The 14,935-nt window shown below is 39.9% G+C and overlaps 1 protein-coding gene across 2 annotated transcripts in view; it reads right to left on the bottom strand.

Moving 5' to 3' along the window:
- Positions 1–14,935, bottom strand: part of UTP20 (UTP20 small subunit processome component) — a 107,051-nt gene that overhangs the window by 23,671 nt on the left and 68,445 nt on the right. For both annotated transcript variants that reach the window (XM_053252114.1, XM_053252113.1), the window contains exons 34-43: positions 13,486–13,536; positions 13,242–13,394; positions 12,592–12,747; positions 9,301–9,441; positions 6,510–6,647; positions 5,442–5,581; positions 3,891–3,970; positions 2,855–3,159; positions 1,331–1,470; positions 970–1,126 (exon numbers count right to left, since the gene is read on the bottom strand). In XM_053252114.1, coding sequence (XP_053108089.1) covers positions 970–1,126; positions 1,331–1,470; positions 2,855–3,159; positions 3,891–3,970; positions 5,442–5,581; positions 6,510–6,647; positions 9,301–9,441; positions 12,592–12,747; positions 13,242–13,394; positions 13,486–13,536 — 1,461 coding nt within the window. The remainder of the gene's footprint in view (positions 1–969; positions 1,127–1,330; positions 1,471–2,854; positions 3,160–3,890; positions 3,971–5,441; positions 5,582–6,509; positions 6,648–9,300; positions 9,442–12,591; positions 12,748–13,241; positions 13,395–13,485; positions 13,537–14,935) is intronic.

Below are 14,935 nucleotides of genomic sequence, written 5' to 3'. Positions count from 1 at the left end.
TAGGTTTGTTCATTGAAAAGGTGGCACAGAAACCCAACTGGAATGAGACACAGAAGACTGCTAGATTGGTCTCAACAGTTCCTTGTACTGCTAACTAGTCAATCTCCTATATAATCCAATGTTTCCTAATTTTTTTGAAGCTGGAACTCTTTTCTACACTTATTGGCTGACATGATGAAGAAACGTACTCAAAGTACTATAGTCCCATTGAAATTAAAAGGGCAATTTAAGCAGTGCCTAACTTGCCCTTTAATTTCAACAGGACTGCTTTTTAGGAATTCTCTTCTTCATGTCAGCCATTCTGCCTGCTGAGGCCTGTCACAACTGAACCCCAATCATCTGTTCCACAGGAGAGTCCCAACATGCAGTGTATACTGTTGTGTGCAAAAGATCTGTGGACTGAAGTACTAATCCAACACCAGCATTAGAATGAGAGTAAAACAAGACCACCTGACCCGGAACCTGTAACCATTCACTGCACAGACAGGAGAAAGATGTATCACAGGTGGCTCCTCCCACTTCCCCCTAACCCAGCCCCTGGCCAAGTATTTCTCCTCAAGGGAATATTTCTCCTAGGAGTCAGAGAGCAGAGCACCCCAACGTCTGGACCACTGGAGGATAACAAATTGGGAGATCAAGAAATCTCCCAAAATAACCCCAAGGGAAAGGCACAAATCTTATGCGAATTAGGTTCTTCTGCTGGGGGGCATTCAATACACTCATCTTTTGGCTGGTAAGAGAAGGAAAGGCTTCAACTGCCTCAGGATCTTATCCCTCTCAGGAACTTTAAGCTTCCTTCTAAGGTTCCACTGCCTCCTCATAGTCTGAGAACTAGTAGTATAAGTTATTCATGCTGTGAAGCTAAGGGAAACAGCAGTCCTGATTCACCCATAAACCCCTCTCTCTATCCAATCTGATCAAAGGTTACAAGGAGAAATAAGACCGATTATTATAAGATCAAGGCTTTACCTGGTAACCATGAACAAGAGTTGATTGCATTTCTTTTAAGACATACTGTAGGTATTGTGCTCCCAAAGTTTCCATTATTTTCATCAAGGTATTCCGTGCAATGTCCCGGATTTCCTGTGCTCTGTTCCTCAGAAGAGAACAGACTCTGAGGAGAATGCTGGAACCAAAGTTGGATTTTTAAAAATCATCAACAGAGTAAAACAGAGCAAAACTGAACACAACCTTATCTGGGGAGGGCTGCTTTCAAGAGGGATGTTCTCCAACAAGTTTCTGCCGTATTTATCTCTAATGTTATCTCTTATTATTTATCTCTAAAAGATCTATATGACACAGTTTTAACATTCAAGACAGGGTATCGTACCTTGGCAAATTCTCTTCCATGACATCTTGCGGAAGAGTCTGCATCAGCTTGACCATTGCAAAAGCTAGTGGTACCCGAATCACCTCTTCATCATTCACAGCTTTAGATTTCACAAGTTTGTGCTCTTCATCTCTTTTGACCTGTAAGGTACAGAGACAAATCCTTCTGAAAACGATTCACTAAAGATTCTGGCTGACCGTTGCTATTGGATATTGTTCTTATACCTATGGCTTAGACAGAAATGCTACACAAGCACTTTGAATGTCAAGTTGCTAGTAAACATTCTTTTATCTGCAAGGCCTGGGGAATATAAGAAAATTTCAGGCAAAGCAGATAAAAGAGTTTGCTGCTTACAAATGTTTTCAAGGGGTAGGGGGAAATACAGGTGAAACTTGGAAAATTAGAATATCGTGCAAAAGTCCATTAATTTCAGTAATGCAAATTAAAAGGTGAAACTGATATATGAGACAGACGCATTACATGCAAAGCGAGATAAGTCAAGCCTTAATTTGTTATAATTGTGATGATCATGGCGTACAGCTCATGAAAACCCCAAATCCACAATCTCAGAAAATTAGAATATTACATGGAACCAAGAAGACAAGGATTGAAGAATAGAACAATATCGGACCTCTGAAAAGTATAAGCATGCATATGTATTCAGTACTTGGTTTGGGCCCCTTTTGCAGCAATTACTGCCTCAATGCAGCGTGGCATGGATGCTATCAGCCTGTGGCACTGATGAGGTATTATGGAAGACCAGGATGCTTCATTAGCGGCCTTCAGCAATTCTGCATTGTTTGGTCTCATGTCTCTCATCCTTCTCTTGGCAATGCCCCATAGATTCTCTATGGGGTCAGGTCAGGTGAGTTTGCTGGCCAATCAAGCACAGTACACTGTATACTTTTTCAGAGGTCCGATATTGTTCTATTCTTCAATCCTTGTCTTCTTGGTTCCATGTAATATTCTAATTTTCTGAGATTGTGGATTTGGGGTTTTCATGAGCTGTACGCCATGATCATCACAATTATAACAAATTAAGGCTTGACTTATCTCGCTTTGCATGTAATGCGTCTGTCTCATATATCAGTTTCACCTTTTAATTTGCATTACTGAAATTAATGGACTTTTGCACGATATTCTAATTTTCCAAGTTTCACCTGTAAAACTTTTGTATAACAGAGTTCTACTAATATGTAGTATTGCATATCCTCTTGTACTAGAGAGGGCAATGTAAATTTGTTTTGTATAGTAACAGAGGCATACAAAAGAAGCTGGGGAAAGCATCCTGTCTGATACAGATGATCACACGGAACCTTTTTTGCACTTGGCAAGATTCTCAAGATCCCCAAATATAGATAAAAGACTGTAAAACATCCTTCCTTTCCAATGAGTTTCCCTCTCAATTCCCAAGTAGGATTGAGCAGAGGCAAATCAACAACCTTCAGATGTCATCTTCAGCCACTTAGATTCAATATATCTTTGGATTATTATTATTGTTTAACTGAAGAGTTAGAAACGCACCTTTGCAATGAGACATCTGTGCAATTTGGGCAAGATGTTGCCAGTTACTGTTTCCTGAATATGCTTAATCAGACACTGCAACTCTTCTGTATTCCTAGGCAAGGAGGACATTGGTTTTGTAGCTTTCTGGGAGTCCTCAGCTTCTCCCTCAGCAGACTGATTAGGCAGAGGTGCTGCAGTCTCTTTCTCTTTGGCTATGTCCTCAGCAAGGACCTTGTTGCTTTTTTGGCCGCCTTCTCCATCACTCAGGTCCATCTCCATGGCCTCATTCTCTGCTTCAAGGTCATCATCCATAACTTCAGTTTCTGTTAGGCAGAATGGGAAGAAAAGGTTTTGGTGTATGCCTGTGGAGTGTCCTGCTATTCAGGGTACTTTTAAAAGGAGAATTTGGAATTGCACAATGGAATGCGAGTGCAATTTGCATGTGTAGAGTGTGCCACTACAACACATCTGTGCAGTCTGATTATTGAACTCTGCTGATCTTCAGAGACTTACCTCCAACAAGTCTCATAAGGTCTGGATATGACACATACATATATAAGAGAAACAAGCTTGCATAAGCATCCTGAGGCATGATCTGCTATAAGTGAACTTCAGATAGTCCCTCATGGTAATGAGCTTACTTACGCAATCAGGGCCTGGGATTCTAGAGGAGCCTGGACTACTCACTACTTTTCAAATCAGTTTACGTAATTTCACTTTTGTATTACCTGAAATTATGAATGGCACTTTGAGGCAAAAACTATGCCTCTCCTTTGCATGAGCAGAATTACTTCCACTCACGCTATGAGCACTTAGAATATAGTCCTATAGGTTTTGTGCATTGCATCCAAAAGGGAATTGTCATGTCTATTATTTTTCTATCACTACAGTGAATAAGATATACATCCTAGAGAGGTAGCTGTTTGTTTACAACTGATACTAGTCTGTTGAAGGAAACATAGAATCCTGCAACAGCAGCAGCAGCACATTTATTACAATATACATTTCTGTTGGCTAGAGGTCTTTCTATCAGATGCATGAAATAGTTGTGTACCTTCATTTTGAATTGCCTGAAGCTGCTTCTCAAGAGTTTCATGGTCAAAATGAAATGCTTCCAGCACTGTAACTAGCACGCTGTCAAACAGATAAGAGGGTAAAAAGTAAGGTGTTAATTCAAAAGCTTCTAACTTCTAGCACAGATTTTGAAGACTAAATTAAAAGATAGGTCCCAAACACACGATCATGCACAAGAGGTTTTTAAAATTAATCCATTAGAATGGCAGGGTGCTTTTTGTTTTCTTGCTTACCATATTACATAATGCAAAACTGTAAGTTAGATAATCAATGCTCAGTCCAATTTTAGCCATGCATTCATTACAATGGTAGCTAAACAATCCTGCCTGTACAATGCTAGGGACGGCCCAAGTTACAATCAAATCAATTGATTGCGAGAATGATGCATGTATGAGACATGAGAATATGGGAAGTGGCAGACAGCTGAAGTCAAAACATGTTTTCCATAATGGCTGAGACCCAAAGAAATGCTCAATTAATTCTTCAGTCCCAAGGGGGCTTTGAGCTGGTGTTTATTGACGAGCAGCTGCTTATGCAATACAAAAATCAAAGAATATTTTTATACTGCTTTTCAACAAAAGTTCCCAAAGCAGTTTACAAAGATATAAAACAAAGCAATGGCTCATTGTCCCCAAAGGCCTCACAACCTAAAAACCAAAGGGCTCACAATCTATGCAACCCTTCTGAGATTGAGGATACTTTCCAAAAGCAGATTGTGAGATAGTTCTGGGGAGGGGACAGTATCTGCTGCTCTAGGAAACAAGTCAAACATCCCACTTGGCGTGCTTAAGCCCAAAGTCATTTTTTCGATCCTGGCAAGTGTGGATAAAGCTATATTTTAGTGCAGATACAACTCCACAGCTCTCACTGACATAAGATCCAAAGAACTGCGAGTGGAAGGAAAAAATGTACTGGTGCTATTCTGTGAACTCTTGTACTAAAGTGCTGTGTTGCATGCAGTAATGTACTGGGAAGGGACTGCACTGCAGAATGAAAAACAAGGAGAATAATGAAGACACAGGCAAAAGCATAACAGCTCTAGAACTGGGCCATAAAGAAGGGTCCTGCACAAACAGAGAGGCTTCTCTGGGTCTGGGGTCATTTTTCTCATGCCCTGCTCTTCCACTAAGGAGGAATCCTCCCTTCCATGAGTGAAAGAGACTTTTAGCTAGCAGAAGGGCACTTTTGGATTCCAACACTGAAGGATTTTTATTTATTTTATTTTTTTAAGGGAAAGAAGACACATTTTTTCACCCAGGCTTATAATTAAGTTATAGTTTAATAGATTTTAATGTTGGGTTTTAAATGATTTTAATGTTTTAATCATTTAAATTTGTATTGTTTTTGTTGTACACAGCCCAGACATGCAAGTTTTGGGTAGTATATGAATACGGCAAATAAAATAAAATAAATAAAACCATAATCAGTGACTCTGTAGAAGTAACAACTCTAAAATGTTATTATCAGTGTGCTGATTTTCTAATATAAGCAGTATGAACCGACTGAATCTTAAGACTGACGGTTACCATACCTGACACCCAGCTTTTGATTAATTTGTCCAGTCTGCAAGACGTGTATGAGGTGTTTCAAGTGATAGAGGTATGCTGACCAAGAAAGGTGTTTGCAAACAGCTCCTACTACTTCGACTGAAGCAGTTACCATATTTTCACGCTAAAGGAAGAGAAAATGAGGCCTTCAGTCTTTGCATTTGCAGGCAATACAAAAACTTTGCCTAAGCTAACAAAGCACATGGAAGTTAATATGGAAAGAGTTTTCTCCAACATCTGAGATTTTCCAAAGTAACAGTGAAAAAAAGAGCAATTCTGAATTAAATGGAGTCACATTCTGAATATTATAAGAGAGCATCGTGCTTGGCAACATTCAGGAACCTGTCAGAGTTCTTCTTTGGCTCATTTTTAAATTCGTAATTTATCTGATGCACTATGGCATTATCAGACCAAAAACAAACTAAAAAGTTCAGTTACCAGAATGGTTATGCACGGCTCCACGTTCTTTAGAAAGGTAGCTCAAAATAAGAACCTAAACAAAAGTTTTAAATAACTACTAGCTGGGCTGAGCACAGAGCATCTGCACCTCTAGTTCTCCCCCTGCCTACCCACTGCAGTTTTCTTCCCTGCCTGCCTGCCACTGTTGCTTTCCTCTGAACACCGCTGTTTTCTCCCCGCCACCACATCATCTTTCCCACCTCACCCACAAGCCTTTTCGCTGCTTTCATCTCCCCCTGCTGGCAGCTCATTCACGAACTCTCGCGAGAGCTGCCACACATGGGATTAGTGACAGGAATGCCTTAGAGAAATATGGAGAGAGATTATAAAGTCTAGCATTAATATACTGACAAATTCCCTGTAGGCCAAGCACTTTACACAAACAATCCAATATTAAGAGGTGCAGATAGTGTTAAGGATATTGTATGAATAGGTCCAAAACTACACTTTAGTTTTCAATTCTGTTCTACTTTTAAAAAGTGAAACTATCCTGACACATCAACATCAGATGCATTGGCCCTACAAATATGTCACTGTGACAAAGAAATGTGACAAAGAAATAAAATTAGGTTCCTCCATTATGTTAAACTCACCTTAAGCATTTTCTCATCAAAAATAGTAGTAGTTGCATAAGGCATAATGTAGTTCTGAAGAGATTTGGAGGACAATAAAGTTTTGCCTTCATTTATTTGCTTGGCCAGTTTCTTCAAGGCTCGTGCCCTTCTGTGGATCTGAGAAAGATACAAGTGAACTATTTTCATTTAGAGAGAGTCCATATTTAATTCTGTGGTTCTAGTTAGCTCTGAGTGCTCTAAAAAGCTTCACCATTCTGAAAAAAACTGAAACCAACAAAGTTTATGATAAAGTTCTTATTAGGGCTACAAACTTTAGTTAGTTTGATGAATCAATTAAAAACATTTTTAATCAACTAGATACTACCTGATTAACTGGGCAACATTTTTTATGTAAAATGTCAATTTTTTCAATGTAAGTACTAAACTGCAGATGGAAGGCACAATTTAAGAGGATGCATGTCCCCCCTTAACTTACACACAGGATATAATGCCTCTTTTAAAATGATGTCTACTAGCATATATTAGGGATGCGCACGCACGGAACCACAGATGGCTGGTTTGGCGGCCAGAGGGGTTTCCTTTCAGGGAGGGTGCCCTTTCCCCCACCCACGTTTCTCCTGCTGGCGCTGTGTGCAAAATCACTGGATCAGGGCAGCAGCATATGCCGCCCCGGTCAGCGTCAAACTGGAAGTGCCCGACACACGTGTGTATACCCCATGCCAGCAAATTTTGCAGACCGTGCCGGTGACAGAAACATGGGGTGGGGGAAGAGCACCCTCCTTTCTCCTTGAAGGTAACCCCCCACGGTTGAACCAGCCAAACGGCTGGACTTTCGAACCGGTTCGGTGGTTGACAAAAGGACTGCCAAACCGTTTCGTGCACCTCCTTAGCATATATACATGCACTGATAACCTGACCTGAGCTGACATTCCCCCTATTTTCTCAGCCCGAATGCCAGGCAGTGAAATGCAGGAAAGCATTTTGGAAAGTGGGTGGAGGGAATTACAATCAGCAGCATATCACTCCTTTCAGTGGTTGCCATTCCCCCCCCCCCCCCGAATGCTCTTCCCGAGCGATGCTACATAATGTAGTGCCCCTGAGTTACACTACATTATGTAGCATCACTCAGGAAGATCATTCGGGGGGAGCAGGAGAGGTATCCACGGCTAGGAGGACTATTTACAACCTCACCACAAAACAGGTGGTGAAAAAATTAGGCTAACTCCAACCCCACCCTTGCACCCAACCCATCCTCTCAATTTAGCCTAAAGTTCTCCTTGGAGCACTTTTGGACAGTCCTAATAGCAAATGAAGTGTGCTTTCTTTCCTGCAAACCTACTGTTTTACTTATATGCAAAAGTATGCACATTTATTGTTATTTATTTATTTACACAGTCAGACAGGCGTTATTGACTGGTTTGTTTTATCCAGACATCGAGTCCTTCCCAAGGACCTGGGATGGCTGAATTTTATTATCAATGTTGTTGCTGTTATTATAGATATTGTCGCAGAATATAGGCTGTTCCAAGTAAAGTTGCTTTTTGTAATTGGCCGATGGTGATTTCTGTGGCCCCTATGGTGTTGAGGTACTCTTCAAGGTCTTTTGAAACTGCACCCAGGGCGCCAATTACCACTGGGATTATTTTGGTCTTTTTCTGCCACAGCCTTTCAATTTCAGTTTGTAGATCTTTCTATTTGGTGATTTTTTTCTATTTCTTTTTCTTCTATTCTGCTATCCCCTGGTATTGCTATGTCGATTATTTTAACTTGTTTTTCTTTCTTCTCGACTACAGTTATATCTGGTGTATTGTGTGGCAGATGTTTGTCTGTTTGTAGTTGGAAGTCCCATAATATTTTTGCATCTTCATTTTCTACCACGAAGATGCAAAAATATTATGGGACTTCCGACTACAAACAAACATCGGCCACACATCATCATCATCTTTCAGTTTCTATACCGCCCTTCCAAAAATGGCTCAGGGCAGTTTACACAGAGAAATAATAAATAAATAAATCATTAACAATCGTATATAATAAATAAATCATTAACATATTTGTTAACACTCATTTTATTAACTGACTGAGATTTATTTAATAGGACAAGAACCCTAGTTCTTATTTTATCTCTGTATTAATACCTTCAGAATCATTTACTTCAAAAGTCACATTCAATTCTACTTTTCAAATGGATGTTTTGAATAAGAAGTAGAGCTGATAAACACAAGCTCAAAACTGTTGCTTTTTGAAGTCAATATTAACAGTAAGCATGAACTAGAATACTTTAAATAACATTACTGCAATTGATGCAACACAAAGATATTTATGCAACACAAAGATTCTAGGAATGATCAACAACACTGAATATTTTGCTACTGAAAAGAAGGACAGCACTCGCACAGATTTCCACTCACAGAAAGAGGACATGACACTGGGCACAATATACTGGGAACAACTTCAGCAAAAACCCTACTAGAATTTATAGAATCATGCAGGGTGGCAGAGATGGATTTCCCAATAAGCCTCATAGGCCTAGGGGCACCACATTTGCTGAGGTGTGTGCGCCAAGGGGTCAGTTTTCTGCAAATTAGATGTTCAGACTGAAGGCTAAGCAAGCTGAAAGGTAGACTCCGCAAGTTGGGAAAGCCAGCACGAGGTCAGGCCTAGGGGCTTCTGAGGAATACATCCATTCCTGCACAAAGCTAAAAAAATTGAACCTTCTTATCTTTAAATGGTGTAAAGATTTATAACCTTTCCACTATTACAAGTGCTAATTCAGGAGCACAAAGGGAGGAACAGAATTGACTTTTACCTGAATATGCTTCATATTTTCAAAGAAGTCCATCTCTGGGTCATGGAAGTCGGTCAGCTGAACCAAATCCTGAAACTCTGGGTATTTTGGAAATGCTTGGATCAAACAGGAGAGCAATGATGTGTAATCCTGCTGGATGCTCTGAGAGCACCAAGTGAGAAAAAGTCAGGGACATTTAATAATGAATGCATGGCTAAAATTTCCACCTAAACATGTTAAATATTCCTTAATACATCAGTAATGGAGTTTTGTACAGAGGGCAAATCTCAAGTCACATTTTTCCAAACCAGACTTTGCTCCAGCTCCTTTTCCCTTTCCAGCCAAGTGTTCAAGTTAGCATATAGCCTTGTATGTAGCAATGTACAGTTAGAATTCAAGGCCTATTGTACACTGAGGCTCTCTCTTACTCATCTGCTGCAGGGCAGAAAGCACTGAATTTTTAAGAGGCAGGCAGATGTATATTCACCCTTCACAGCTACATGGAAAACCCATGTGTGTGTATACAGTACGTAGCTCTATACAACCCAGATCTTGGGAAAGGCGGAACTTTTGGGGTAGTAAGTAGCAACAATAAAAATTGTAAGTTTAAAATATTCATCATATTTTTCTATATTGTGATTGATTGATTGATTAAGCGCCGTCAAGTCAGTGTCGACTCTTAGTGACCACATAGATAGATTCTCTCCAGGATGATCTGTCTTCAACTTGGCCTTTAAGGTCTCTCAGTCGTGTATTCACTTCTGTAGTAATCAAGGCCATCCACCTTGCTGCTGGTCATCCTCTTCTTCTCTTTCCTTCAACTTTTCCCTGCATTATGGACTTCTCAAGGGACCTGGGTCTTCGTATAATGTGTCCAAAAGTATGTTAGTTTGAGTCTGGTCATCTGTGCCTCGAGTGAGAATTCTGGATTGATTTGTTCTATGATCCATTGGCTTTCTTTGCTGTCCATGGTATCCTCAAGAGTCTTCTCCAGCACCAAGTTCAAAAGCGTCAATACTTTTTATATCTTGCTTCTTCAAAGTCCAGCTTTCGCATCCATAGTGTCACAGAGAAAATCACTGTCCGAACGATTCTAATCTTTGTGTATATAGACATGTCACAGCATCTAAATATCCTTTCCAAGGCCTTCATTGCAACCCTAACAAGTGCTAGTCTGCAGCATATTTCTTGACTTCTGGGTCCTTTACTGTTGATGGTCGATCCTAAAAGGCAGAAGCTATCCCCCACTTCAATGTCTTCATTATCAATTCTGAGGCTAGTTGCTGTACCTGTTGCCATTAGCTTAGTCTTCTTTACATTTAGTCATAGTCCCATTTTTTCACTGTGCTCCTTGACTTTCATTACTAGGGCCTGCAGATGATCCGCATTCTCAGCTATCAGAGTGGTGTTATCATCATAGTGCAGGTAATTGATGTTTCTTCCTCCAACTTTAAAACTACACTCATCTTCTTCCAATCCAGCTTCTCTCAGTATATGTTCAGCATATAAGTTGAATAAACAAGGAGAAAGTATATAGCCTTGTCTTACTCCTTTGCCGATCTGGAACCACTCTGTTTCACCATGTACCATCAGGACTGTGGCTTCCTGTCCTGTGTACAGGTTTCTCATGAGAACAATGAGATGTTCTGGGACACCCATTTTCCTAAGGATATTCTACAACTTGACATGGTCAATGCAATCGAAGGCTTTTCTGTAGTCAATAAAGCACATATTGACCTCTTTTTAGTATTCTTTGGCTTTCTCAATTATCCAGCGTGCATCAGCAACGTTGTCTCTTGTTTCTCGGTCTTTTCTGAAACCAGCTTGAACATCCAGCATTTCCCTTTCCATACAAGGCTCTAATCTGTGTTGGATGATCCTGAGCATTATTTTGCTAGCATGTGAAATTACGGATATTGTGTGATGGTTTGTGCAATCTGTTACATCTTTTTTCTTTGGTATGGGTGTGTAGACTGACCTCTTCCAATCTGTTGGCCATTGTGTCATTCTCCAAATGTGCTGGCATAGTTTGGTTAGAGCCTTGACTGATTCTTCTTCTGTTGCCTGCCATATTTCTGCAGCTATTCCATCAATTCCTGTAGCTTTCCGACTTGGTAATGACCGGAGTGCTGATCTAACTTCATCTTCCTGTACTAGAGGTTCTTGCAAATAGGGAATATCTTCTAGAGTATCTTGGATGTGGACATCCCTGCTGTACAGATTTTCAGTATACTCCTTCCTTCTCTGTTTGATCTTCTCAGAATCAGTTACCATCTGTCCTTTGGCATCCCTTAACATACCAATTTGAGGTTGGAACCTCCCTCTGAGTCCAGAGATCTTTTGGGAAACTTTTTTTGTTTTCCTATGTCTATTTCCATCCTCAAGGTCTTTACAGAGTAAAGGGGTCGTTGTAGTACTGTTCCTTGTCTCTTCTAACAGCTTTCTGAAATTCCCTATTAAATTCCTTCTTGAGGTTTTTAACTTTCTTGACTTTGGCTTCTCTCCTCTTCTCGGCAATTTCCATCATCTGTTCTGACATCCATTTTGTTTTCTTCTGTTTCTTGGTCTTTGGCAGTCTCCTTTCACATTCGTCCTTCGTTGATTTCATTTCACAGTTCCTCTGATTCCCAATCAATGAGGTTCAGAATTTCAAAGCGGTTCTTGGTGTTCTTCTTGAAAATGGTGGGTATATTCTCAAGATCGTATTGTGGAAATTGGATAGCTTTGTTTTTCCGCTTTAGCTTTACTTGGATCTTACACATGAGCAGTTCGTGATCTGTTCCACAGTCAGTCCCTGGCCATGTTTTTGCTGTTATAACTGAGCTCTTCCACCTCCTTGCACCAATAAGGTAATCAATTTGATTTCTATGTACTCCATCTGGTGATGTCCATGTGTATAGGTGCATCTTTGGTTGTTTGAAGAATGTGTTAGCAATGAAGAGATCACTGGCTTGACAGAAACTAATAGGTCATTCTCCTGCTTCAATTCTGTTTCCTAGGCCATACAGTCCGACGGTGTTTTCCTCCTTACCATTCCCAACTTTAGCATTCCAGTCTCCAACCACCACCAGCACATCTTGCTTGCATGTTCTGTCAATTTCAGACTGAACTTGAGCATAAAACTCATCAACTTCCTCTTCTTCTGCATCACTCGTTGGGGCATAGACTTGAACTGTCATGTTAAAGGGCTGTCCATGAAATCTAACTGATATTGTATATTGTACAGCACACAAATCTGCAGAACATAGTAACCCTGTTTCTCAAAAGTCCCCACCCACACTCCAAACCATAGTCAGGCACTGAGCTATTTACCTCTGTCTTACTCTTAAGGCCTTTTCTCAAAGCTTCCAGAAGAGTGTGATGGATGATTTCCTTGTATTCAGCTTCTGTGTGATCAGTTTCAGCAAGCAGATTAATAATCGCATTCAAGCAGAGGACAGCACTGTCACTTAAAGACATCTCTCCTAACTGAAGAAATAAAAGTAATATAGCATTTGGGATTATAGGAGCCTATCCTGAAATAAGCTATTAGAAATACTGTACTCAAGCATTTGCATGAATATAGTCATCAGTTTGTAAGAAGCCTCAGGCTGGCAACTCTCTGGAGATAGATACTGCCTCTCAGTACAATATCCAAAAAGTAATTCTAATGTGCCTAAAATGAGTTAAGACTCTTCTGCATAATATATATAGAAAAGGGAATTTCAAAGAGAAAGTTAAACCGCAATTTCTAGTCCAGGGGGAGAATAATACATACATACATACATACATACATACATAACATCATCATCATCATCATCATTATCATTATTATCGTTATTATTTTAGAATATTTATATCCTGCCCCTCCAGCACAATACTGCTTGGGGTAATGAGCAAATGAGCAAAATAACTGGAAATCTGTACCTGATTTACAAGAACATAAAGCAAGGGCAGATATTTTCCAAGAAGGTATGACTCACCTGTATGGTATAGAAACAGTTATGCATCACTGGGATGAAAAAGTTAACATCCACAGTTTTCATCTCCTTGATATGAGAAGTAATGTCTTGGAATGCTGATAAGCGGATGTCAAAATTGATATCATCAAGATGATGTGGATCAAAAGCATTCAGCTAAAACAGAAAAATAAACCACTCAGGCTTTAATGAAGATATAAATAAAAATGATACCAAAAAATGGCAAGTCAGAAAAAAGGTTACATACCTTAACTGTATCTGTAATGTATTTTAGATCACTCTCCAGCTGTGATAAAGTCTAAAAAACAATGTTTAAACAAAAAGAAGTCATTAATTTAAAAGCCTTCTTCATGTGTTTTTCTGAGATTGATATCACTTCTGAGTAGGAAAAAGTACATTTAGCACATGTACATAGCCAGGTATGAGAAACATACAGAACATGTGGCCAAATAAATCTCTGCACTGTTCTCACATCTTTTTCCTACATGGAAGTAATACCCACAAAGCAAAAACATCATCTGTGTAGTGACCAGTAGAGCAAGACCATTAAAAATGAGAATCTAATACATTATGTTAGTTAAAAGCAGCAAATATTGTATGTATGTATGTATGTATGTATGTATGTATGTATGTAAATGAGATTATAACTGATTCCTCCACTAAATAAAATCACATACAAGGTATTAGAATATTATAAATACATCTTTAAGATGCCCTTCTTCTGTCATCCTCTTCCATTACTAAGAAAATTCTTAAGACTTTCTCCATGAGACGATTCATCTCATTTTAGATGCTCTATTTCTGTACCTTCTCCACCTTCATATTATGTTTTTTGAGATGGTACCAGAATTGCCTACATAATTTGAAATGTGGATGCACTATCCTTTTGTTTCAATGTGCACCACTTTGTACTTACTTACACTGAATCTCATCTTCCACTCTGTTGCTCAGTCATCAGGTTTGGAGAGTTCCATTTAAAACTCTACATCACTTGCTAAGGAAACTATATTTCCCATAGTTTCCCATAGGAAACTATATTTCCCTAGCGAGCCTAATGAATGCCCTCCCAAGAGCTGCCAGATAAAGGAAGGAGAAGGGCTCCAGGAAAAGGAAGTCTCACATAGGGCGCAAGGACTCCACGCCCTGTTGTGCATCTGAAGACATCAGTAAAAGTGTGACAGGGCCTATGTTTAGAATTGGCCACAATAATTCGTGGAAGATAGGGCTATCAATGGCTACTATGGCTTTTACCCCTGCTAACTTGGCAAAGAGGCACCTTTTAATGTGGTGATTCTCTTTATTTAGCAGGGGGAGAGTAACTGGCCCTATCCACCCCCAGCACAGTACCTCCAGTGACAGTTGCTGGTGTCTATCTTATGTTTCTTTTTTAGATTGTGAGCGCTTTGGGGACAGGGATCCATCTTATACATTTATTATTTCTCTGTGTAAACTGCCCTGAGCCATTTTTGGAAGAGCAATATAAAAATTGAATACATACATACATACTAGCCTTGGCAGCTATATACTTCCATCAGGATCAGAGGTGACATGCCCCTGAACACCAGGTCCTAGGGAGCACCAAGGGAGAGGGCAGTTGCCCTCTTTCCCCTGATTGCAGGCATCTCATGCGCACCTTGGGAAGTGAGGCAGGATGCTGGACTGGATGGGTCTTGGCCTCATCCAGCAGGCTTTTTCTT

Source organism: Hemicordylus capensis, chromosome 5 (genome assembly GCF_027244095.1).
Source record: "Hemicordylus capensis ecotype Gifberg chromosome 5, rHemCap1.1.pri, whole genome shotgun sequence".
NCBI lineage: Eukaryota > Metazoa > Chordata > Lepidosauria > Squamata > Cordylidae > Hemicordylus > Hemicordylus capensis.
Note: the sequence above shows the minus strand (reverse complement) of the source record. Positions and strands in the feature narration are given on the sequence as shown.